This window comes from Ictalurus punctatus, chromosome 18 (assembly GCF_001660625.3).
Source record: "Ictalurus punctatus breed USDA103 chromosome 18, Coco_2.0, whole genome shotgun sequence".
In the NCBI taxonomy this organism is placed as follows: Eukaryota; Metazoa; Chordata; class Actinopteri; order Siluriformes; family Ictaluridae; genus Ictalurus; species Ictalurus punctatus.
The window spans coordinates 16,536,617-16,563,550 of record NC_030433.2 but is presented as its reverse complement, the minus strand read 5'-3'; the positions used below and the strand labels follow the sequence as shown (position 1 = coordinate 16,563,550).

The 26,934-nt window shown below is 41.2% G+C and overlaps 1 protein-coding gene across 6 annotated transcripts in view; it reads left to right on the top strand.

The window, feature by feature from the left end:
- cadm1a (cell adhesion molecule 1a) overlaps positions 1-26,934 on the top strand; it is a 339,864-nt gene that overhangs the window by 261,423 nt on the left and 51,507 nt on the right. For all 6 annotated transcript variants that reach the window (XM_053687692.1, XM_017493089.3, XM_017493088.3 and 3 more), the window contains 3 exons: positions 7,548-7,694; positions 17,766-17,918; positions 20,478-20,615. In XM_053687692.1, the coding sequence (XP_053543667.1) occupies positions 7,548-7,694; positions 17,766-17,918; positions 20,478-20,615 (438 nt within the window). The remainder of the gene's footprint in view (positions 1-7,547; positions 7,695-17,765; positions 17,919-20,477; positions 20,616-26,934) is intronic.

Genomic DNA, 26,934 nt, shown 5'->3' with positions numbered 1-26,934 from the left:
ACTCTGAAAAACACCAGAAGAAAGATTCCTATGGTTCCTGCTCACCTGCATGAACATGCCATAGACCTGCTGCAGGGAGGCATGAGGACTGCAGATGTGGCCAGAGCAATAAACTGCAATGTCTGTAATGTAAGCCACCTAAGACAGTGCTACAGGGAGACAGGAAAGACAGCTGATCATCCTTGCAGTGGAAAATTACATGTAAACAGACGTGATCGAGAACTTACAAATGGTGGAAGAGTGGAGTAACATCTCACAGCAAGAACTGACAAATCTGGTGCAGTCCATGAGGACGAGAAGCTCTGTAGTACTTAAAGCAGCTGCTGGCCACCAGATACTGACTGTTAGTTTTAATATTGACCCCGCCTTTGTTCAGGGACTCATTATTCCATTTCTGTTCATCAGATGTCTGTGAAACTTCTTCAGTTTATGTCTCAGCTGTTGAATCTTGTTATGTTAATACAAATATTCACACGTTAAGAAATTTGAATGTGAGGAGACATTTTTCCTGAATATATATATATATATATATATATATATATATATATATATATATATATATATATATATCCAATTATTTATGAACAATGTTAGCCCACCACATTGTGAAGATGACAGTTGTATTTTACTTACTTTCTTTCAGAAGGCGCTAATGCAGATGGATTCTTTCGCAGGTTCAGGCTTGATGTAAATAACTCTGCTCATTCAAACAGTTATACCACACGCATTAAAAATGTCTATGAGATCAGTATAACCTGTAAATTAATTTGTAGCTTGCACTTCAGTAAAGCAGCTTGTACACTTCAGGCTTTCAGGGATTCCTCTTGTTCCATCAGGTGGTGTAGGAGACAAGTCAAATAAAACAACAACAACAAAATCTGTAGCACAGTCTGCTGCTACGGAAACGCACCTTTCCCAATTAGGCACAAAAAGGCACAAAACTCTCCCGACGTCATCACTAATAATATCTAATATATATCCCTGACTGCAGTTTTAAGCAGCTTTGTTTTGTAAATACTGTTAATGTTGTTCTTGTAATACCTATTCAATTACTGCACACTGCTATAAACATCATTAATTCCATTCATGAAAAATAGATGGTGAGACTTCTTTAAAGAGCATGGCAATTCATGTAAAAGCGAATATTTGTTTTCCCGTTTGTAATTGAATATTGCATTTTTAAAATTATTAAAGATACATAGTTTTGTTGACCTTTTCAGTTAACAGTACTAATTAGGAATTTGAATGATTTCATGATAATTGCATTAATCGTTCAGGGATATTACAAAGGCAACTGCAATAGGACTAATCTAGTTTTAGGTTTACACACACACACACACACACATAAATATATATATATATATATATATATATATATATATATATATATATATATATATATATATATATATATATATATATAAAAGGAGTAAGCGGTAGATGGATATATATATATATATATATATATATATATATATATATATATATATATATATATATATATATATATAATGCCACTTGGCCAATTTTAAAAGATCATATTTAATTAGACCTCATCTAAAATTCTGTTTGGAGTAAAGCATCAAGGAGCAGCTTCCTAGGAAACACTTTCTTAAGAGAGTTATTTCTGGTGAAGTGAGTACTGGGATGGCATTTGGCACACAGATGGACGATGACAGTGGCATTAGCACTCCCGCTTTGCTGACCCGCTGTTCACCCAAAAGGGTGGGCAGTGTTTCTCATACATGTATTTTTAACCACAGCTCTGTATAAGTTCGTATACATTTTCTGTAACAGCGGTTCTGACAGTAGTTCCAACTGTAATTCAAATCACAGTTTTACGTTAATGCACTGGATCTGATACGTTATCGTTTCTATATTAACAACTCATTCACAGTGGGTGCTCCACATAATCTAATTCTTATTATAAATAGAGTCAAACATGTTGTTATTTAATAAAGAAAAACATGCAGTCATAGATAAGTGAAATGAAATTTTCTGGAGTTTATAGATTTTCTATAAGTTGTTTTCTGCCGGGTTTAGTGGTTAGCATGTTTTCCTTGCACCTCCGGGGTTTAGGGGATCGAATCCTGCCTCTGCCCTGTTTGCACAGAGTTTGCATTTTCACCCTGTGTATTGGAGGATTCCTCTGGGTACTCTGGTTTCCTCCCCAGTCCAAAGACATGCGTTGTAGGCTGATTGGCATTTCTAAATTGTCTGTGTTGTGTTAGTGTGTGAGTGATTGTGCCTTGTGATGGGTTGGCATTCCGTCCAGGCTGCCCCGTGCCTTGTGCCCCGAGTTCCCTGGGATAGGTTCCAGGCTCCCCCACAACCCTGTGTACGATGGAAAATGGATGGATGATTCTTCCAGATTCTCCAGTCTCCTCCCACTGTCCCAAAACATGCCTGTAGTTGCATGTGTGTGTGTGCATAGTGCCCTGAGTCTAGTCTACCAACCAGAGTGTATTCCCATATCATGCAGGGTTAGTCTCAGGATATACCAATATAAAGCAGTTGCTGAAGATGGATGGATGGATATATGGATGGATGGATGGCTGGATGGATGGATGGATGGTTGGTTGGATGGATGGATATATGAATGGATGGGTGGGTGGATGTATGGATATATGGATGGATGGATGTGTGGATGGATATATGAATGGATGGGTGGATGGATTGATATATGAATGGACGGGTGGATGGGTGGATGGACGGAAATCCCATGGGCAAAAATATTATCCAAAAGCACCCAATTCCACAGGATAGCCTGGTAACACTGGCAAATATTGATACTCTATAAGCCAAACCTGCTTCCACACGTGCATTCACCCAATCCTACATATGAAATAATAGCTTCATGCCAACAAAATGGCTAGTTTAAAAGTACAGATCTGTGTGACAGAGCCCATTATCCACCAAAACCTGGTTCCACTCCAGGCTCCTTCCATCAGCCACACTTTAATGTGAGCGAGACAGGGCCAGAGCCTGGGAATTGCGATGGATATCACAGACATACGCACATACACAGCCATCTGCAGTAATGTTTGTGTGTGTGTGTGTGTGTGTGTGTGTGTGTGTTTTTCACTTCTATCATCTGCCATCATTCACATTCTGATTTGACAACGCTCCTCTTTTCTCTTCGCCTGCCAGGAAGAGAGGTGATACTGCTTATAGAGGAGGACAGTAGTCCGCTTTGACCTTGTCAGCACAGCGGTTTGCTGTGACATCAGCACACCGGGCATGACACAGACACACACACACATACGCGCACACAAATATACATGGACGCACACACACAGAGACACACACATTCTTGCTGGGATGTTTTCTCCAGCTTGATGTATGAGGCAGCGCGGGTGGCGGTAGGCTCGCAGTGATATAAATGGCGTGTCGCGGCCGGCTCCGAGCGCAGCAGCCTGCTCTGACAGCTTTAATCTAGGCTAAAATGATCAGTGTTCTGTGCTACTGCTTTTGAATGCCGGTAATTAAATAGAAAGATAATGTCACAGATCTGTTTGAACAAGTTATGCAAATACGAAGCGCACGCTTCTTCAGAGTTTCCGCAATGCCTTGTTGCTCGTCGGCGCACGAGCTGCAAGCTAATTTCACAGAGGCTCTCTTTCTGACGGCCTTCGCCGAGGCAATAAGGCTAATGAAGGTTTTGTTTGAATTGGAATTAATCACCAGTTCATCTATTTCAGAGGCGGTGACACAAACAATTATCTTAATTAAGCCAAGCTGCGTGCCAATAATCAATAATAATCTCAAGGCTAATCAAGTTTAATCCTTTCTTTTATTCGCCGTGATCCATGCACAAGATTTACTTCGCACGTCGTATATTAAAGGCAATTTCCTAAGACTACTCATCTCAGCGCCAAAGCAGTGCGTGTTACGCCTACTGAATGAGAACGCGCACTCACATACATAGCCACTACCTGAGAAATAGAGCACACGCCAGAGGGTCATTAGAGTCTGACTCTGGTGTGTATGCTGGTGCTTCCTGTCTCTGCTGATATCATATCGAGGCTTGAAGTGTTCCTGATGCTGCAGGTGTAACATGCTGTGTGCAGGGTATGAGTAGTTAACCTACATTGTGCTGCAAGTTCTGCCACACGTTTTTTTTTTTTTTTTTTGGAAGGCATATGGAGTCTCCGGAGCGTTTGCATGAGTTTATCACTTTTCAACAGAGCCAAACGACATCTCGCTACAAACTCGGCGGTTATAAATGGACCCTTGTCGGGTTTCACTAGCGCATCGGGCCGCATCACACCACCCCGTCGCTGGATATTTTCCTTTAACACCACACCCCCAAGTGTTTCATTCCTTGCATAATCTGTCATTTCTTTCTTTATTAAAATAATAATTTGTCAAAAAATTAAATAAACTATTCTACCCATACCCCAACTGTACTCTGAGTCCACACATAATTGGTGTCTGTTGTTTCCTTAAGCAGTTTGTACTTGAGGCCGAGAAGTAGTGTGATTCTGTCTCACCCGTCTGCATCAGACCAGTGATGTCACACACACTGATGGGATTTACAGTAAGCTTTAAAACATGAACAAGGCCTCAGCATGCAGTAATGCTATAATGTTAAGTGGCTGTCATCCAGGAAAACTGTTATCCGTTCCTTTCTTCCCTTTCCCCCTTCCCTTTCTTCTTCCCTCCCTCTGTCCCTTCTTACATTCCTTCCTCCCTTCCGTCTTCCCCATCACTCCCTTCCTTCTTTCCTCAATTCCGTCCTCTCGCCTTTCCTTTCCTTCATTCCTTCCTTCCTTCTTTTCCATCACTCCCTTCCTTCTTTCCTCCCTCTCTTTCTTCTTTCCTTACTCCCCCATTCCTTTCTTCCGTTTCCCCCTTTCCTGTCTTTTTCTCTCCCTCTGTCTCTTCCTACATTCCTCCCTCACTTCCTTTTCCCATCACCCCCTTCCTTCTTTCCTCAGTTCCTTCCTCTCTCCTTCCTCTCTGCTTTCCTACATTCCTTGATTCCTTCCTTTCTTCTTCTTCCATCACTCCCTTCCTTCTTTCCTCCCTCTCTTTCTCCTTTCCTTACTCCCCCATTCCTTTCTTCCACTTCCCTCTTTCCTTTCTTCTTCCCTCCCTCTGTCCCGTCCTACATTCCTTCTTCCCTTCTTTCTTCCCCACCACTCCGTTCCTTCTTGCCTCCCTCTCTTTCTTTTTTCCTTACTCCCTCATTCCTTCCTTCATTCCCCCACCATTCTTTCTTTATTGCCCTCTCTTAATTCACACCTTCCTTCCTTTCTTCCTTCTTTCCCCCTCTCTTCTTTCCTTCTTCTTTCCACTTCTCATCCCTTGTCTTCTCTTCTCTCCTGTCCTTCCTTCCTTCATTCGTTCATTCATTCTTCTCTTCCTCCCTTTCTCTCCCCTTTGCTCACTTCCCTCCTTCCTTCCTCTATTACTTTCTTCCTTCCTTCCTTCCATTCTTTCCTTTTTTTTCTGCCTTAATGGTTACTGGCTATGTTTTATAGTAAACTTGATGTCAAACGTATAATAACTGGGACACACAGCCAGCGTACAGGATTAGACCTCAGTAGCCGCATGAAATACTTGAATTCCGTGATTCTTACTGTGTTTACTGTACACTACATCTTCTGTCATTTGGTGCTCAGTAGCGAACCATCACGCAGTGGCCTCCGTTTAACACCGTCACCATGACAACCGCAGTGGCCCGCTGCGTGTTAACCTTCATCTGTAACCTCGCCAATAAACATGGGCCATATTTGCATTTCCAATGTACCACCTCTCTCCTCATAGCCCCTTCTTCTTTTGACAAGTCTTAAGGATCTCTCTCTCTCTCTCTCTCTCTCTCTCTCTCTCTCTCTCTCTCTCTCTCTCTTTGTCTGTCGCTCACTCCCTCGAGGTTCATTTGTTTGCTCTGTTTTCACTTTCCACTCCTGGCAGCCTGATTGAAATCAGTTTTGTTAAACTGTCTGTCCTTATCGGGCGCCATCAGAGGATCCGATTGCCTTCTTCTCCTCTACTTAAACTGACAGCACTCTTTAGAGGAGCCTGCCATCTGAAGCATGCCACCTTGCCCCCCCCATTTTTGGTTGCATAATTATTTAGCTCTGTCACTTACCTATTCATGTTTTCTCATTTGTACTGGGGAGGGAGCGATCCTAAATATAGCATTCACCGTGTCTGTGTTTGTTTGGTGACTTAAACTGATGGATGTCTCTCTTTGCGGGTATGCGATGCCAATGTCCAATATTAGACTCATGCTGAGACCTGATTAGGTTATTGATTCATTAGATTATTAATTCATGGTTTTCTCCTTAACCCAAATGTAGTTGATAAGCCATGATATTTGTGGTTTCCTTCTTCAGTGGTTAAACTATACTGGTTTAACTTTTTGCAAGCTGCATGTCTCAGTCATCACACGGATTCCTCAAAAGACATCACCTGGCTCAGTAACACCATCTGTACACAAGATAGCAGAATAAGTAAGGAATAAAACACTTGGGGGGGTGGCTTAATGGTTATCATGCTTGCCTTGCACTTCCTGGGTTGAGGGCTCGAATTCCACCTCCTCCCTGTGTGTACAGACTTTGCATGTTCTCCTCGTGCTTTGGGGGTTTCCGCCATGTTCTATGGCTTCCTCCACCAGTCAAAAGACATGCATTGTTGGCTCTAAATTGTCTGTAGTGTGTGAATGGGTGTGGGATTGTGCCCTGTGATGGGTTGGCACCCTGTCCGTGGTGTCCCCTACCTTGTGCCCCAAGTGCCCTTGGATGCTCCAGGCTCCATATGAATTTGTGTAGGACAAGCGGTAAGGAACATGGATGGATGGATGGATGGATAAAATATTTGGGCGTGTCCAAGTGAGATAACACAGAAATCAACAACAGGGTGGTGTGATGTAACCTGACACTAAGTGGACTTATTCGTTTGTTAATTTGTATAGATGTTAGAATCCACAAGAGCAGTTTTGTTTTAGACACTAAACAGCTCAACATGTTGAGAGGTGAGTGTCTGCCAGTTCCAAGCATATGAAACTGGTAGCTATACTGAAAGCTTCCCCATAGCTCCAGTACAATACTAAAGAAGAAAACCAAAGCCACCAAAGATGCCTTGGCTGATCGATTATATTTTGGGTCAAGTGCGGGAAGTTGTGTATATTTTATTTCTTAGACGAATCGTTCGTTTACAGAGCGCTGGGTCGAGGACATGCTCTATATATCCTTAGATAAAATAAAGCCCACAGGCCATGACCAACCAGCGTCCCCTGACCAGCACTGAGACGAGCTGGTGAGCTGCGATTCAGCGCAGGCGTGTGTATCACGGACACAGACCGGCTTCTGAAACGCCACACAGGGAGGCGAGGGAAACAAAAACCCACTTTCACACTCTGTTGAGTATTCACACTCGCCCCAGGTGCATTTTGTCACTCACTCCTCATCATGCACTCCTGTAAGTGTTAGATTGTAGGGTTTTGGCCGCTCTTGGGTTTTTATCTCTGCGTGAAGGAAATGGCTCTAACACAAATGCCATCTCGGTTTCTCTCTTCTGTCTTTCTTCTTTGTCCTCAGTCCAAAGCCAGAACCTGGTGACAGACAACATCTCCGTGGTGGAGGGGGAAACGGCCACTATCAGCTGTCGAGTCAAAAATAACGACGACTCCGTCATCCAGCTCCTGAACCCCAACAGACAGACCATCTACTTCAGAGATGTCAGACGTAAGTATTGTGGACACTGTCTCAGTCATACCAAAGCATACACACACACACACTTTTCTTTCTAGTGTAAGAGATGGGCTTCATTTCTACTAGAAGGGTTCTGAGAGCATCAGACTAATTCAGTATGTTTTTCGAGGGCAGCTGATAGAGCGTCACAGCTGTGTGCCAAGGGCACGTTGTTTTCCGTGGCCCGCCTTGATCTGCCATGATCTGGCTCAGAACTCTCCAGCACTCAGCACAGCTGCACTTGTTTCATCAGAGACGAGGCTGGCGCGCCATCTCTTTTTCCTCAGAGGCAAAATTACCCCACATGAGCCTCGGCGATGGTTTCTTTCAAAGAGTTGAAATAAGAAGCATATTAAAGTAGCACGAAATCCATTCAAGTTCAGTCAGGCTCAATCAGACATTCACTCTACAGTGTTTTTTTTTTATTTTCCCTTTTTTTTTTCTTGAGGATAATGCTTACTTCTCTCTTCTCATCCTCACATGGATGAATGCTTCCAGTCTACAGTCGCATAAGTGCAGCCCGTGCTTCTTTTTCTTACTTCTTCTTCTTTTTTTTCTTTTTTTTTTTTTTGACGAGATCTGCTCATTTCTTTTTTAAACGCTCGTCTCTGTAATGATCCCTCCCCACTCGTGGAGGTGGTGCCAGACTGAGTCATTGTACCCACATTCCAGCTCGTTCTGTGAGAGAGGAGAAGAAGGAGAGGCTAATAATCACACCCTCACTCTGTAAATTCTTCATGTGGATCACACGTCTGTTCAGCTGTCAGTTCGTCTCCGGGCTTCGAATCATTAGAGGAACTCAGAATCCATGCCGTGCAGCGCCGAGAAGGCCGTCATTATTGCTCGACGCCTTAATAAAAGTTTGATGGGCTCCTCTCCAAATCGCTGTGACCGGTAATCAAAATTGATTGCTGCCATTTAGGAGGAACGGCACGTCTCCCCAAGGCCTGGAGAATTAAACCTGAGAAAACAATACAAATTAGATGCGGAAGAAGAGCAGACCGAGGAAAGCGAGAGTGGGGGAGAAAGGGGGTGTGAGCAAGAGAGGGGGCGAGAAAATGAGAGAAGGGGTCGAGGGGAGAGTGGAAGAGGGAAGCGGTCGAGGGAGAGTGGGAACAGAGGGCAAGGGAGTGTGAGAGAATGGGGGTGAGAGAATGACTGGGAAGTGAGGGAGAAGGGTTGAGCGAGTATGAGGAAAATGGGACAGTGAGAGGGAAGGGGTCAAGGGAGAGTGGGAAAACAGGGAAAGGGAGTGTGAGAAAGAAGGGGCCAAGAGAGAGTGAAGGGTTGAGAGTATGAGACCGGGTGAGAGAGTGTGAGAGAGAAGGGATCGGGGAAAGAGAAAGAGAAGGGATGAGAGCATGAGAGGGGGTGAGAGAGAGGAGATCAGGAGAGAGAGAAGGAGAAGGGATGAGAGTATGAGAGGGGGTAAGAGAGAAGAGATCAGGAGAGAGAGAAGGAGAAGGGATGAGAGTATGAAAGGGGATGAGAGAGAAGAGATCAGGAGAGAGAGAAGGAGAAGGGATGAGAGTATGAGATCGGGGCAAGGGATAAGCAGACGCGTAACATTAAGGGAGAGAATGGGCAAGAGACGGTGAGAGAGAAGTTGGACAATTAGAGAGAAAGGACGAGAGACAATTAGAGGCAAGTGAGTGAGAGAGACGCAGATGAGAAACTGTAAAAAAAAAAAAAAAAAAAAGGGAGGGATGAGAGAGACTGAGCAAAAAAAAAGGTGAGAGAAAGAAAAAGAGAGAGAGGGAGAGAAGCTGGTGAGTGACGGTGAGAGAGAAAATGGAACAGAGATGGGAAAAAGCAACCAAGAGAGAAGAGACAAGAGACAGTGAGAGAGAAGAGGTCAGAGAATGAAGTGAGGAAAGTTGGTGAGAGAGAAAGGGTGAAAGACAATGAGAGTGAGGTGAGAGACAAAGGGTGAGAGGCAGTTAGGGATAAGGGAGTGAGAGAGAAAGGGCGAGAGACAGTGAGATGATAGAGAAAGGGTGAGAGACATTGAGAGAGAAAAGGGTGAGAGAGGGAGAGAGACAGTAAGAGAGAAAGGGTGAGAGACATTAAGAGAGAATAGGTGAGAGACAGTAAGAGAGAAGGGGGTGAGAGAGAAAGGGCGAGAGATTTTGAGAGAGAAGGGAGTGAGAGAGAAAGGGCGAGAGACTTTGAGAGAGAATGGGTGAGAGACAGTGAGAGAGAAGGGGGTGAGAGACACTTTGAGAGAGAAAGGGCGAGAGACAGTGAGAGAGAAGAGGTGAGAGAAACATTGAGAGAGAGGATGAGAGACATTGAGAGAGAATGGGTGAGAGACAGTAAGAGAGAAGGGGGTGAGAGACAGTGAGAGAAGGGGGTGAGAGAGAAAGAATGAGAGAGAGTGAGAGAATGAAGTGAGAGAGAAGGGAGTAAGAGAGAGGTGGTTGAGGAACAGTGTGAAAGTAACGGCGAGAGACAGAGAGAAGGGGTGAGGGAGATTGAGAGAGAGAAGTGGGTGAAAGAGATCACCTCAGCAGCCATCGGCTATTTCCTCACAAAGGAACTTGCTCTCGTCTCTCGCTCTCCCTGGGAATTCCTTTCTTCCCCATTGTGTTTACAGCCAGCATCATTTCAGTTGCAGGCCTCGCCTCAGCTAGATAGATTGAAAAAAAGAAATAACAGTCCTTTATTCTTTCTTTCATTTTTTTTCTAGCCGTTTCATCAGCACACACTCCTTTGCTTTCTGATAACACAAAAACGAGCTGTGTGTTTGTGTCTTTAGGCTACGGAATGTTATGAATCGAAATGATTGGAGAATAAATATAATCAAATTGACCACAGCAAATTAAGGAGAAAGCATTAGCTCGGAAAGGGCAATATTTTGGTTGAAATACAAATTGAGGTTGTTTGGAGCTGCTTTGTTTAGAAAACGACTTGGGGCCTTTTTAAGGAAGGTTAATGGTGGACAATCAGAGAAGCGCAAACAACAACAAAAGCTATTTTGAAGCTGATTATTTTCCACATAGTTATTATTATTATTATTATTATTATTATTATTATTATTATTATTATTATTATTGGCCTTGCAATGAAGAATGTTACAATTTAAAGTATACTGAAAAAGATTTGGGGTGATTTGCACCAGCAGCGAGTAGACTGAAATAAAGAATTTAGAGCTAATCAGTGATTTGGATGGAGAAAGGATCCATGAGTCAAAAACAAACAAAAACAAAACAGAGAACAACAACTATGATATGTAACTCCTGGGATGAATCTATTATTAATAATTCTTGCTTGCGTTATGATTTAAAAATCGTTTGTTTTTCACAATTCCTTCACATTTTCAGAAATTGAAACCATCTTAGCTGCAAGTTTCAAATGACTGAAAACAGGTGTCAAGTATCTGCCTTCTCAAGATTGAATAATGGCCTGAATGAAATCCTGATTAATTAGACATTCTCAGGTAACAATAAACAGATGGGTGACAAATGAAAGGGGGAAAATGGCGTCTGGTACACCGTAGGGGGCATTTATTTATTGTGCAAGTCCTCTTGTCCTCTTAGAATAAAGAGTAACTGCAAATCAGTATAATGTCTTTTGCACACGCTTGCCATTTCATATTCTAGTAAATCAGTACAAGGGAGTGGGTGGGGCTGACTTGCAATAAAAAAAAAAAAAAAAGAATATGAAAATCCTCAGTGGTATTCAGAGATAGCTCAGCGGGAGAAGCTAACCATTTTGGTTATTCGAAGTCTCTTGAGAACTGTACTCCACACACCAACACCCCCCTGACTGAGGAGAGTTCTTGGATCACAGCTGAATTTCTCGTCGTCTTTCTTCAGCTCTCGTTCTTTGTTTCCACCCTCTAGCTGTCTTGTGGTGCCAATTATGGATTTTATCTTCCTTTCGGATCTTTCATGGAGACTGAGGAGTTGGAGAGGGGTCAGCTCCGTTCTTGTTCACCAAAAAAGAAAACCCCACCTCCTAACATGCAAGGAGAAAAACAGCGTCGTGCTCGAGTGTCTCTAGCTGAAATTCTCCATGCTGGGAAGGCCCGGCGGCTCCGAGGCCTTTCCACACCGGCTTTCCCCACCGGCTGTCCTTGCTTTTGTCGTGTCTTTTACCCAGACAATGTTGTTTGTTTGCAGGGTGCTGCACCGTGCCATCCTGAGCCGCTACCTCACACTCTTCAGCTTAATCATAATCAAAACCTCAGCAGACATCCTGCCAGCGTAGGTCATCCTGTCAGTTCCAATTCCCCCAGATTGTTGTCAGAATAAGACTCAAATCATTGCGGAATAAAGAACAAAAACCAACCCTGCAAATGTAAAGAGAAAAATAAGAAATGCTGGAGGACTTAGTGTGCTCTCAGTGGGACACACAGTGCCACGCTGGGCTTCATTCTCCAGCACACCTGCAGGGAGCTGGACGGCAGTGACACTCACCTCCATCCTCCTATCACTAGGGGACCACCACCCATGGCATTCTGGAACATCATGCAAGCAGCACCATGTCCTATGTGTGAGTCCAGGACTACAGAATCAAAAGCCATTCTCACAGTGGGAGATGTACTGTTATAGTTGTTATAGTTTAGATCACTTCTGGGGGTCTTTTTTTTGTTTGTTTGTTTGTTTGCTTGCTTTTGCCTTTTTTTCTTAAGTCATCATCACCTTTTTTGGGGGGTGGGGGGGAGGGGGGATGGTGGCTTTAGTGGTTAGCACGTTTGCCTCACACCTCCAGGGTTGGGGGCTCAAATCCCACATCCATCCTGCGTGTACAGAGTTTGCATTTTCACCCCATGCTTCGGAGGTTTCCTCCAGGTACTCCAGTTTCCTCCCGGAAATACGGTGTAGGCTGACTGTCATCTCTGAATTATTCAGAGTCTGTGAATGGTTGTGTGAGTCTGTGAGCCGTGTGATGGGTTGGCACCCCCTCCTGGGTGTCTCTTGCCCTGTGCCCCAAGTCCCCTGGGATAGGCTCCAGGCTCCCCCATGACCCTGTGCATGATAAGCAGTACAGAAAATGGATGGATGGATGAATGGATAATCACCTTTGTGGAATTTAGAAAGCACACATTATTCATTCTGTATAAACAGTTTTAAAGGATTCATTCAAAAAAATCCCTTTTTGGTGTCTGAAGTTTGCATGTTTTAACTCTGCACCGCAGCTAATAATGTAGCTAACAAGTAAGGAAAGCGTATATCTACCAGTTTAGCATGGTCCAAATTGCATGCCATAATAATCACGCACTATAGTGTACCTTTGAACATATAATTTTTTTATCATTAAAAATATTATTTATCTAGATAGCACATTGTTTCATATGTTGTTTTATGTATACTCAGAATCTGTGAATATACACTGTAGAGTCATAAAAACTCCTGAGAATATTTGGAAACACTTCTATGTCCTCCTGACATCCTAAACAAGCTGATATTGTTAACATTAGATAACTTATCCAGCTAGCTAATTGCTAGTAAAAGCTCACAAAGCCAAACCTGTCAAAATACTGTATACCCTAAGAACCAGGGTGGTGTTGCTTATAAATGATTAAACACAACAGAGCGTGTTGTAATAGGAAAATAATCAACAAAGGGGTGAAAAGCAAAGTGGAGTATCTTTACCACCCAGAAGTTGATTATTTTCCAATAACTGCATTCTGTCTTATACCACAGCAGTTAACTAATGTGTATCATTTCTAATCAGTTTTGAAAAATGTATTCAAGAATGATACATCACACGTTTTTTCCACTTACAGTTACGTTTAATGTTGAGGAACATCTGTGCAGCAAGTTCGTTCCTGTTTGCATTTACATTACAGCAGCTATAAACAGTTGTTCCCTCACCAGCCTCTCTTTTTTTACTCTGTCTCTTACATATATGGCAAAAACAAAAACCCGCAGTTTGTCATAGCACGGAGAAAACGGAAAGCCGTCCATCCCTTGGAGAGAAGAGAGCTTTACATCAAAACACTGACTGAAATCTTCTTCCAGAAATGGCAAACACCTCCGCAGAGAAAACTTTACCATAACCACATTTATATCAATCTATTATTCAATTACGTGAGCATCCACATATACAAGTCCCTGTGAATGACGTAGATGTTACTATAGAAATGATAATATATTAGAACGAGTGCGTTGGTGTTTGATTTACAGCCAGCACAATGTCAGAGCTGCTATGTATAATTATAGAAAATTAATCAACCCCTTCTGAACCAATCAGGAACTCAACAGCACTGTAGTATATAATGAGAAGCCAGGTAATTTACATCACATTTGTCGCACAAGTAACTCCGCTATTTTATCAAATTATTTGTGTACAGTTTATAGCACTGAACCCATCGTTGTCTTGTGAGGCGATATGTGCGAGGATTTAGCCTTTCATACTTTGTTAGCAACATTGGCCTTGTATTGGCATTGATGTAAATGAAACATTGTGTAAATAAATTTTTTGGCCCAGCTATTCCTTTAACATTTGTCAGACATCCAAAGATCCACATCCTCCATAGCATTTAAATTATGTTCTGCAGTCTGCCCATTCTTTCCTTTATCTTCTTCCTCTTATTATTATTATTATTATTATTATTATTATTATTTGTTTGGGGGGAATGGGGCCTTAGTGGTTAGCATGTTTGCCTCGCACCTCTGGGGTTGGGGGCTTGAATCCCATCTTTGCCCTGCGTGCACAGAGTTTGCATGTTCTCCCCATGCTTTGGAGGTTTCCTCTAGGTACTCCGGTTTCCTCTCCCAGTCCAAACACATGCCTTGTAGGCTGATTGGCATTTCCAAATTGTCTGTAGTGTATGAACGTGTCTGAGAATGTGCCCTGCGATGGGTTGGCACCCCGTCCAGGGTATCCCCCCGCCTCGTTCCCTGAGTTCCCTGGGATAGGCTCCAGGCTTCCCGCAACGATGTGAAGAATAAGCGGTATGGAAAAATGAATGGGCGGATTCATTATTTCTTTTCTTTCTTTGTTTTATGGTTTTCCTATGCTCTTCTGTAGAGAGAGGTCCATCTCCAGGCTCATACCCAACTCCTAAACCCCACAGCCTCTTAACACTGACCTCGGTGCTCTCCCAGAGCCTCCTATCCTGTCCCCATTAGAGCTGACACTGCAGTTATTCATGCTTTCATAATGCTCTAATTATTGCTGTCTCTCCACCTGACGCTCCATCACCATAGATTACAAACTGCATTGGCCGCTTGCCCCTTATCAGTTTGCTTTAATCCCCCCGCACGTTTCCCAATCAATAAATTAAATTAAATCATTAGCGCCTCCCTGCCCTCCCTCTGACAGCCAGATTCCAGCTTTCAAGTCGGCCACTCTAATTAGTCCCACATTATTCTAATAGCACATAAAAGATGCGCCACATGGGGTGGAGGGAAAGGAGCAAGCGCTCAGGCAGTCTGTAGCGCAAGAAGGCCTTCGCTTTCCTGTGCTTTACACCCTGACATTCTCATTCACCTGAGAGCGCGCACACATAAAGTTACATACCCGAGATGTTTTATTTATTTGTGTATTCGTTTGAAGATCACCCCAGCCCGAAGACACGATCAAAGGTGAGAAAGACATTTTCTCCGCCAGCGCCGACTCCACATGTCGAGGCTACGGGCCATGGGAGAAAAGGAAGACTGACAACTGTGGGAAGAGAGAGAAATACAGACAAAGAGGCTGGTTAATCCAGCTGCACGCGCTCTGGATGGCTGAACAACTGCAGGGAAAGTGTGTGGGGGATCATGCTTGGAAGAGAGGATCGGCAGGAAAAAGTGCAAAAAAAAAAGGCCAGTCACACTCAAGCAATGATAAAGACCTCTTCCTTTTTCCACTGCCTGAATAGCCCTAGTAGCACTTTGGATTTTTTCCTCTCTTGGGCTGTAAAATTTAAAGAGCATGGTTAACCAGCTGGAGCCTAGGACAATCAACACTCTGCTCTATCAGCGCTCGTTTGCAGGAACCCATTGGCTCAAAAAGCTCTAATGATGACTGATTATTTCTTTATTTATTTCCTCTGGATACATTCATATATATATATATATATATATATATATATATATATATATATATATATATATATATATATATATATATATATATATATGTGTGTGTGTGTGTGTGTGTGTTTATATATATATATATATATATATATATATATATATATATATATATATATGTTCACCCTCCTCTTTTGACCAACCTCTTTGAACTTAGCCAGTGCTTTCGAGAACATCTCTCATTGTCATAAATTTCTGCAGGAATTTATCTTTCAGTGGGGGGCATGCTTTTATCTCTCTCTCTCTCTGTCTTGTTCTCTCTGTCTCTCTCTCTCTCTCTCTCACTCACTCTGCCCTGCACTTTTCTCTATCATGTTCAGCGTGAAAGCAAGACTAATGGACTCCTCATTATTTTTGGGGGAGAGGAACACCGAAAAGGTGTTGGTTATTTTTTTGTTTTTTCCCCCTGACGCTGCATAATTACGAGAGAGGCCCTGAACTCGATTTGAAGACCACGAAGTTGGGATCAGCATGTGCCTCTCGCTAGACTTCCTAACTTCCTCCTTGAGGGAGAAACAAGGTTGCTTCTGCTAAATTGCCTGAGCGAGGAAGTGTCTAGTATGTTTGATAATCAGTAACACAGACACCTTAGTCACACAGTGCTATTGCTGGGTCAGAAGATAAGCGGGACTTTTTAAGAAGTGAGCCACATTTCACCTTCTTCACCCTGAGGGTACATTCAAATATTTAGTTTTTTAACATTTAACAATGTTTAAAAAAAAAAAGTGTGTGTGTGTGTGGGGGGGGGTTAAAACCCCTTTCCCTTTGGAAGCCCTAAAATGGCATATGGATTACAGGAACTAGAGATATTTGAACATGGTCTAATCTACTGTCCTTTGGCAGGCGAGTAACGGACTACATGGAACGGCGTTACGTAATCAGGATACAAAAACTGGTAACCGGTAACGTCTTAAAACAAAGTAATCAGATTACAGGAACATTCTGTAAAAAATGAATACTATCAGGATTACTAATAAAGCCAGATTGGATTGGTTTGGTTTTGTCAACTCGAAACTAATCCCGTAACCCTCAGTTACCTTCATGGTGCAGGCCCCTGCTTTTAAACTAGTAATTGTTGTTATTATTCTTGTTGCTGTTTTTTTCAGTGACTCTCAGTGTTGTTATAGTTGTTATTTAATTCTTAGTATTAAGCCTGATTAAATGGCTTTAATCGGATGCTCAGTATCCTAAAAAAAAAACAAAAAAAAAACAAGTGTAAACAACTTCAACTCAAGTCTACCTACAATGTTACTTAAAAAACAAAAACAAAAAAGCGATGTTTATGCGATGGAGAAGGTTTTGCATTTACATTTTAATGCGGTGCAACTGTGGGCGGAAAGTTCAGGAACAAAAAGCTGTCATGACTCCAGTAAATAAATCCACTAGTACATATTTGCCCAATATGCATAATTAATTTGTGCTGTGATCATAAGGGGTGTCTGCTGAGGGTTTTTTGTTCACTCCTAGAAAGAGTCCCGTGGGTGCAAAGAGTTTAAGAACCATAAGTTTTATTGCTTTTAGTTGTTGGCTCTTGAGTGTGTAGATGCTCAGAGTTTGCTTTACTGTCCTTGTTCCTTGTGAAGACCTTCCTAACATTCTTATTAATGCAGGTAATTAGTATAATACCTACACCTAAATCTAACCTTAATCTTAAACACAGTAAGGCTTTTGTTGTTGCTTTTTTTATTTTAATAAAAGCTGCAGTTTCTGTATTTAAAAAAAAAAAAGGAAAAAAAAGAAAGCAGTTTTCCTTGTGGGGACCAGCCAAGTGTCAGTCTCCTTGTGGGGACATTTGGGCATGCTAATGCTATGTCTATTTACACTAATACTAAAGCTCACACTAATAGAAATAGAAACAGTAAAGACAGTCACGTTTGTCGGGTCTACTTGATTATGAGGACTAACGGTTTGGGCACATTTGGTCTAAAGGTATACATAAATGTACACACACACATACACACAGAAAGATCAAGGTAGATGTTAAGTTATACATTTTCCCCCCATAACTCACTCACTCTCTTTCTCTTTCTCTCAGCCTTGAAGGACTCTCGCTTTCAGCTGGTCAACTTCTCAGACAACGAGTTGCGCGTGGCTCTGTCCAACGTGTCTCTCTCGGATGAGGGCAGATACGTGTGTCAGCTCTACACGGACCCTCCGCAGGAGGCCTACGCCGACATCACTGTGCTGAGTACGAGCCAAACACACATACACAAACTCTGCCATCCACCCTGCTGGAAACAAACACCTCTGTCCCTGAACATGTCCTTGTCTCGTTCATTTTAACAGCCTGAGGTTCAGGGCGCAGCAGTAACGATGCAGAGTCACGTGCTGTAGAGCTTCATCATGTTTTATCAGAGCAGTGTTTATGAGCTGACATAGCTGAGGAAGTTCTGAGACTGTATCTGCAGCGTTCGTTGCAGCGCTCTTATGCTACAAACACTTATACACACTAGTACTATGTGGAAGGGTTTTGGAAGGCTCTCTAAAATCTGCACAACCACTCTACCTGCCACAGCTGCAATGCCTGACTGAGGCCTTCGAAACTGTTTCATTAGGTTGTACATTTGTGGAAATGATTGAATGATTGGATTATTGATAAAGCAGTTTTGAAAGTGTCACTATTTATCTGAAAGTAATTATTTGTGTGCTTATGGTGAAGTTCAGATTCAGCATGTGTGAATGCATGGATGAATAATCATGTTTTGGTTTAAGGTTAAAGTCAGTCATTATGGGAGAGCAAACAGGAAAGCAAAATGCTACTTAAGTGAAAGTTAAAAAGTGTTCACTGTATACAACACTGTTGATTTTTTGATTCTCATACATCAGAAGGTGTTGATTAATTTTCGGCAACAGCAGTTGTCATGTGTGTTGCAGATAGGTACAGTTACAGTGGTGCTAAAAAGTTTGTGATGGCACATCATTGATGGACCAATGAATTCTAAATGATATCTGCAAAGCATTAGGACATCTGTCCATGATCTAAATCTCAAGAGAAAGTGGGTCATGCAGCAAGACAATGACTCTAAGCACACAAGCTATTGTTGAGAGTTGAAGCTGTTCTGTACTGAGGAATGGGCTAAAATTCCTCCAAGCCGATGTGCAGGACTGATCAACAGTTACCGGACACGTTTAGTTGCAGTTATTGCTGCACAAGGGGGCCACACCAGATACTGAAAGCAAAGATTCACATACTTTTGCCTCTCACAGATATGTAATATTGGCTCATTTTGATATTTTTGTCTCATTTGTTTAATTAGGTTCTCTTTATCTACTTTTAAGACTTGTGCGAAAATCTGATGATGTTTTAGGTCATATTTATGCAGAAGACTAGAAAATTCACTAGCTTTCAAGCACCACTTTACATAGTAAATGATTTATCTTAATGTGCCTTATCTTAATCATCCCCCCCACCCCCACCCCCCAAAGTAACAAGCAGGGATTTGTATGGTGGACGCTAAGACTTGAAAATAAACTGGTTTTTGAAAAAAGTGTTGGAAAAAAAAAAAACTATATATAATCGTTGCTATAGTGAAGTTTTCTGTATCAAGAAGGTTCATTTAAGATTCATGAAAGGAGTCTCCACTTTTAGTTAAAGCTGTTCCTTTTTTTTCCACTGTGGGAGAGTCTTAAGTACAGAGGACTGAATTTTCACATAGCAAACTGCATTGATCCATCCATCCATCCATCCAGCCATCCATTTTCTGTACCGCTTTTCCTATACAGAGTCACGGGAGCCTGGAGGCTATCCCAGGGAACTCCCACACAAGGCGGGGGACACCCTGGTCGGGGTGCCAACCCATTGCAGTGCACAATAACACACACATTCACACACTATGGACAATTTGGAAATACCAGTCAGCCTACAGTGCATGTCTTTGGACTGGGGAGGAAACCCCGAAGCACAGAGAGAATATGCAAACTCCACACACACAGGGTGGAGGCGGGATTCGAACCCCTCATAGCAAGCTACATTGATGTCTTATTGAATTCAAGACCATGAGAAAAAAAGGCTAGTCAGATAACTTTTTGTGTAAATGTAAGAGTTTTTTTTCTTTTGCATCCATGCATGCAACACACTCGCCTCACTCGCCTGAACACACAAGCAGCTACGGCAAAGAGAAGCAGCTTCCTCATCAGCAGTGTTAAACTTCTCATTCTTTTGTCTTTGTTACTGATAATAATCAATCTAATCTGGATAGCATGCTAGCTTGTTAGATAGCCAGTACTAGCTAGGACTGTTAAGAATGTTATTTTGATAACAGTGTGCCACTTTTTTTACATACCAGCTCAAAAAGCTGGTATCAGCAAATTTTTTCTGTAAAAATGAATACCAAGTGTGAAAGCTCGCTAATTATTAAGCTGGCTACCATTTCACTGAGTAACTAGCTAGCTAAATGCATAAAGTATGTTTAAATATACCTGTCTGGCTAACATTACACACTGGAGTGTGGTATAAACATAAATAGTTAGATAACCCATACATCTTAACCAAGAGGCTATTTTTATTAGCTAAACATTACTTACATAAGTTAGCTAGCTTAGTTTGGCTAGCATCCTAGTCATTACTGGACTATGGCAAAAAACTATGACATTGACTACATTTATACTGCGTAAGTCACAGAACCTTCTAGAGGGCAATCTTAAGGTTTGGTAAATATAGCGTTCTTGTCTGTATTTGACTGGGTTTTCATGGATGATTGACAGCTCGACCCTGTAACCCCCTGTCATCTGCGTTTGCTCCATCCAGTCCCACCAGGCAACCCAATCATCGAGTCGCGTGAGGAAATTGTAAGCGAGGGCAATGAGACGGAGATGACCTGCACAGCTATTGGCAGCAAACCAGCTGCCACCATCAGATGGATGAAGGGAGACAGAGAGCTGCAAGGTGGGTTATTACACATGTATCCTGGACATAACACACACCTTAGTGCCTTATATATATATATATATATATATATATATATATATATATATATATATATATATATATATATATATATATATATAGTTTTATAACACTTTAGAGCAGAATTGGCAGTCATGTCATGTTTATTCCATCTGACTGATTTATCAGTTTCGTGCTCTTTGGACATACAGTACTGTGCAAAAGTTTTAGGCACATGCAAAGAAATGGTGTAAACCAAAGATGCCTTCAAAAATAATGAAATTTAATGTTTCTACATAAAAAATTACTATAAAGAGCAGTAAACTGTAATAAATTTAAAAAAAAAAAAAAAAAAGTCAGTATTTGTTGTGACGATCCTTTGCTTTAAAAAAAAAAAGAAAAAGAAAAAGTAGCCTCAGGTCGAATTAGTGCAGTTTATTAAGGAAATGAGGTGTAAGTTCTTTGTGTTTTTTGGCTGAAAAGTGTCTCTTATGTAATATTTGGCTTTCTTTACTGACATACAGGAAGTCTGAAATATTTTTTTGTACCGACTCGATACTGTAGAAGTCGTAAAATAAAAATCTCTAACAAAGTTTGTACTAAAAAAATAGGGTGCATGAGACTTTTGCACTGTGGGTGCTATTCTAACACTTTTTCCCCACCTGTACTCTGTGCAGAGACATGCCCTGCAATTTTTCTAACACCTTCTTATTTTACACTAGCGCAGCTTTGAGCAGGAGCACCAGTGAGACCGAATGATAGTCAGCACCTGAGACGCAAGGCTGTCTAGACAAAAACACATTGCCTATTACAGTGCAGGGAGAGAGCAGCAGCTCACAGAACTACACAAATCACAATGTAACTCAGTTCTGACTTTACCTCAAACCTGACCTTACGTTCAACTTGACTTAACCTCAGTCATGACTTTACCTCGGTCCTGACTTTACCTCAGTTTCAAGTTTAGCTCAGACCTGACTTTACCCTAGACCTGACTTTACCTCAGTCTCAAGTTTACCTCAGACCTGACTTTACCTTAGTCCTGACTTTACCTCAGTCTCAAGTTTACCTCAGACCTAACTTTACCCCAATTCTGACTTTACTTTAGTCCTGACTTTACCTCAGTCTCAAGTTTACCTCAGACCTAACTTTACCTGAATTCTGACTTTATTTTAGTCCTGACTTTACCTCAGTCTCAAGTTTAGCTCAGTCCTGATTTTACCTCAGTCTCAAGTTTACCCCAGTTCTGACTTTACCTCAGATCTAACTTTACATTCAACATCACTTAGTCTCCTGGCTATACCTCAGACCTGACTTTACCTCAGACCTAAGCTTATCTCAGAACCAGCTTTACCTCAGACCTGACTTAACCCAATTCTGACTTTACTTCAGACCTGACTTTACATTCAACTTGGCTTTACCTCAGACCTGACTTTACTTTAGTTCTGACTTTAACTCAGTCTTGAATTTACTTCAGACCTGACATTACCCCAGTTCTGACCTTACCTCAGACTTAATTTTACCTCAGACCCACCTTTACTTCAGACCTGACTTTACATTCAACATGACTTAATCTCTGTCCTGACTTTATATCCAATGTGACTAGAAGCAGAACAAATCCACATCATACTGACATCTAAAGGAGTAATGACATTACAACAAAGCCAGCTATTATAAACCGTGGAGCACAGATATCTATCTACCTTTCTTCCGTTCTTAGTTCCTTCCTTCCTTCAAGCCATCAAGAGATTATTTAGAATCCTGTCACTGCCATTTAAGAGAGCGGCATTCCAATTTACAAATGAATCTTAAAAATCAGTTTTAGCGCCCCCTAGTGCTCTCTAGTATGTTTATTTAAAATAGCATCATGTTCATAAATATGATTTTGTTATAGCACATTCAGGAGAGATATTATCAATGCTTTATCCATAGAATGTAAACTTAGTCAACCAGGCCCTAGGCCCTACCTGCTCATTTTCCCTTTAACATGCATGCTAATCAGAGAGAACATGTCAGAGATGTACATGTGATTAGAGATGGACAGATGTGTATGACTGTTCTGCACTGCTGGAGAGACAAGAATGAACAGTGAGATGGAAACTGAGCAAGAAAAATAATGGAGTAAGGAAGCAACACGAGCAGCCTAGTGCCGGCACACACCGTCTGGAAATTGCTTTTGGCCTCGGCGCCTCGCGGATTTATTTTTAATTAAATGTTCTCATCATTCAGCCTAATTACCTTCAGGATAATCAGGCTTTTTTAAATATCATTTAAAGGTTACACCCATCCAGCCCTGGAATGTAAACTCAGCTGCCCTGCCATGCAAAGCTCTGGACTCACACACACACACACACACACACACACACACACACACACACACACACACACACACACACATGCCCATCTCTCAGTCCCGTTTTGTGCTGCTTTTAATATTTCTCATTTGCACCTGGCACATGCAATGATATGTCTGGTGCTAGTAAGATGAGCTAAATGAAAGATAAGGGACAATGGATTAAAAAAAAAAATTCAGTTATTAATCTTCTGCTGCCAGTTGAGAGACAGAGGCAGGATGGGTGTTGGCCAGCGGGAGGCTAGACAGTCATTAGCCCGCTGTCTACACCTGGAAATATAACCTACCATTTCAGTTAACCTGCCAACAAGCTAAAATATGCTAAATGGAGAAGAAATGTATTTTTAGAAAGGTGTGCAGCATTTAAAATAAAAAAAATTAAATAAAAAGGTTCCTCGGTGCCACAAGTTTACACTGACGCTAGTCCTCACTAACGAGGTAAAATTACAACGGAGCATCAGGACTGATGGTGGATGAATGGAGCACCAGCGAGGCCAGGATCTGAGCAGGCTAAGTGCTGAAATCAGTCGGCAGCATGCTTTCTTTGATGTTCAGCCTACTGTAGCATCGTGTTATCAGACCTAATCAGCACGCGCCTTTGCATTTCAAAAACGCCGAGCTGATATTGAGATGAAGAAAGTTGTGAATGACAGTGATTGACCTGTGATTATATCTCTAGCAGGTGTGATTGGGGCATTGTGGGAGGCTGACATTAGAATGAGGAAAACACAGGCTCTATTAAAGCACTCATGAAGCACAGCGCGTAATCACTGGCTGGGAATGTTCCTCCCTCTGATTATCCCTCAGGTGGTAAGAATGCTACAGGTAGTCAGCCCGAGTCCAGAAACAAGCAGAACTGTCCGTATTACTCTAGGCTTTCACGGCGCTATCTGCAGTCCTTTATTAATATGGTGTGAAAGGTCTCTCATTAAAAGTGTATGGATGTGGATTATTGGTGAGTGTGTCTGCAATGTTTTACAGGAGCAGCTGTGTACTGAGGCTCGTTTCTGTGTGCCAGCTGTCAGACTCAGCTAACAATCACAGAAAAAAAAAAGACTTAAAAATAACAGCATTCTTTCATTTTTGCTTTCTTTCTTTCTTGTATTTAAAATTTTTTATTCATTTATTTCTTTGTTTGATTGATCGTCTTTTGCTCTGTAATTTCTTTAAGCATCTGATTTTTTAATTGACTTATGTGTTTATTTGTTTGAAAATTTGTTTATTTGTTTGCTTATATTTGTAATTTGTCCGCCTGTTTATTGTTTGTTTGCCTTCTTCTTTATCAGTTTGTTCATTTACTTTTGACTATTTTACTTACTGATTTACCTCTTTGTTTATACATTTATTGTTCTAATTTTCTTTGCAAGCCTGTTTTTTTTTTTAAAAAAAAAAACAGTTGCTTGTTTGTTTCTTTCTTTTTGGATTTCTCCTACTATTTTCTTTACCCATTTGTTTTTAAAGCTTATTAAAACAAGTTTTACATTGTTGTTTGTTTGTTTGTTTATTGTTCATTTATGTGTTTGTTTATATCATTATTTTTGTCTTTCCTCGACCATGTTTAAAGGATTTTTTTAAATGTTGTTTTTCTTGCAGTCCTATTTGTTTGTTTATTTGCTAGTTAGTGTAGCTTCTATGCCTCTGAGACTTTATGCGTTTGGGTTGTCCTTTGTTCTGCCTTAGCACAAAGAGCGAGTGAATGTTTGTAGGATTTATAAGGAATTATCATTGTAAGCAGCAGATGAACTGATTCGATTTTAGATTTGATCCAAACTAGGGTGAAGATCACATCAAGGTGAAATGTCTGAAATAGTTCTTCTTCAATAGCTTTCTTCTTGTTTTTATGTACACCAATCAGCCATAACATTAAAACCACCATCAGCCTAATATTGTGTAGGTTCCCCATGCGCCATCAAAACAGCTCTGATCTGTTGAGGCATGGACTCCACAAGACCTCTGAAGGTGTGCCGTGGTATCTGGCACCAAGATGTTAGCAGCAGATCCATAGAGTTGCGATGTGGGGCCTCCATGGGTTTGATTTGTTTGTCCAGCACATTCCACAGATGCTCGATCGGATTGAAATATGGGGAATTTGGAGGCCAAGTCAACACCTTGAACTCTTTGTCATGTTCCTCAAACCATTCCTCAGCTATTTTTGCAGTGTAGCAGGGCGCATTATCCTGCTGAAAGAGGCCACTGACATTAGGGAATACCGCTGCCATGAAAGTGTGTACTTGGTCTGCAACAATGTTTAGGTAGCTGGTACTATTCGTGTCAAAGTAACATCCACATGAATGCCAGGACCCGAGGTTTCCCAGCAGAACGGTGCCAATCACAATTTGGTCCTTGTCAAAGTTGCTCAGATCTTTACACTTGGCAATTTTTTTCTCCTTCCAACACATCAACTTCGAGAACTGACTGTTCACTTGCTGCCTCTTATATCCCACCCCTTCTCAGGTGCCACTGTAACAAGATACTCAATGTCATTCACTTCACCTGTCAGTGGTTTTAAAATTATGTTAATCGGTGTATATTTTCAGCAAACAAATTAGTAAGGAGAAGGCATAGTCCCCATTGGCATCAATTGTTACTTGTTACTGTATATTATAATATTTGTAAAAAATTTTGCCTGCTTGTTTTTTAAAACATTTTGCATCTGTCTTGCTTTCCTAATCGCTAGTGTTTGTATTTTTTCTGCCTTTTTCTTTCTTTCTTTTTTCACCAATTATAATGATATATCATGGCAACTCTTCTACTCCAGTTCAGGATTTGTGGTGAACAAAGTCACAGCACAGCGTGTTTGTGTTTTCTTCTCTTCGCTCTTTGCCCACCTGGCTTTCATTTGCCTTGTCTCTGTGTGCTTATAGTTTGTACATGGGTCTGAGCTCTAAATGTGCTCCTGGTCTAGTGCTACTGTAGAGAGAATCCTGCAGAGAGGCTACACTCGCAGTGAATGATATACTGTACCCAGAAACTGTGTGGGTTTTTGTGTAGCAGTCACAGCCCGTGATAGCGCATAGCTTGGGTTAGTGCAGCCTTACTTCAGCCCACTCCCCCTACACTGGCTTATTAACTATACACAATGGTGATTTGCTGAGTTGTGTTATGTATCCTTGAGAGGCACATTTAGTCTCCTTGTGCATTGTTCATGGTGGTGTTAACTTGGCTGAATAAATTCAAGGAGGCATAGCAACTAGCAAGGCAAGACTGCTGCAGTTTTTCTTAAAAAGATGAAAAAAATACTCAGTTGATATATATATATATATATATATATATATATATATATATATATATATATATATATATATAAACTAGAGATGCACCGATACTAAATGTCTCAGCCGATACCAATAACAGATTATTCAGAGTGATATCAACCGATACCTATTATGCCTTCGTTTAAATGAATAATAAATAATTCCATAATTATGAATGCAAATAAAAACTTTATTCTCTCCATTTCAACAAGTTGTTTCACAGTAACTGGTCTCATAAACAGAAAACACATTAATCTAATTAACCTTAACACATGAACTAAATTCTGAAGATTAAAATAAGATTTCTTAAGTTATTGAATGTTATTAATTCATATTAACATTGACTGAATTCTAAAAAAAAAAAAAAAAAAAAACACTTCCTGTTAGTCTCACATTCACTCACCACAAACAAAAGCATTTCTACTTCATTGAACATGAAACTGGTAATATATAATATAAACGTTTTTTTTTAAATATATTTTAACATTAACTGGATATGAAATATACTACTCTACAAATATATTTTTCTGTGCAATATATACTTTTTTGTCAACTCATCTTCATTTAAATCTTTCAACAGTGTACTGGCCCTTTAATTCAGCTCGAGCAGCTCGGCAAAAAAAAAAAAATTGACTCGACGCAGGAACTCCCGCTTCATTGCTGCAGCGTCTGGTGTCAAATTTAAGCAGTGCAGAGCATACAAACTGCAGTTTTT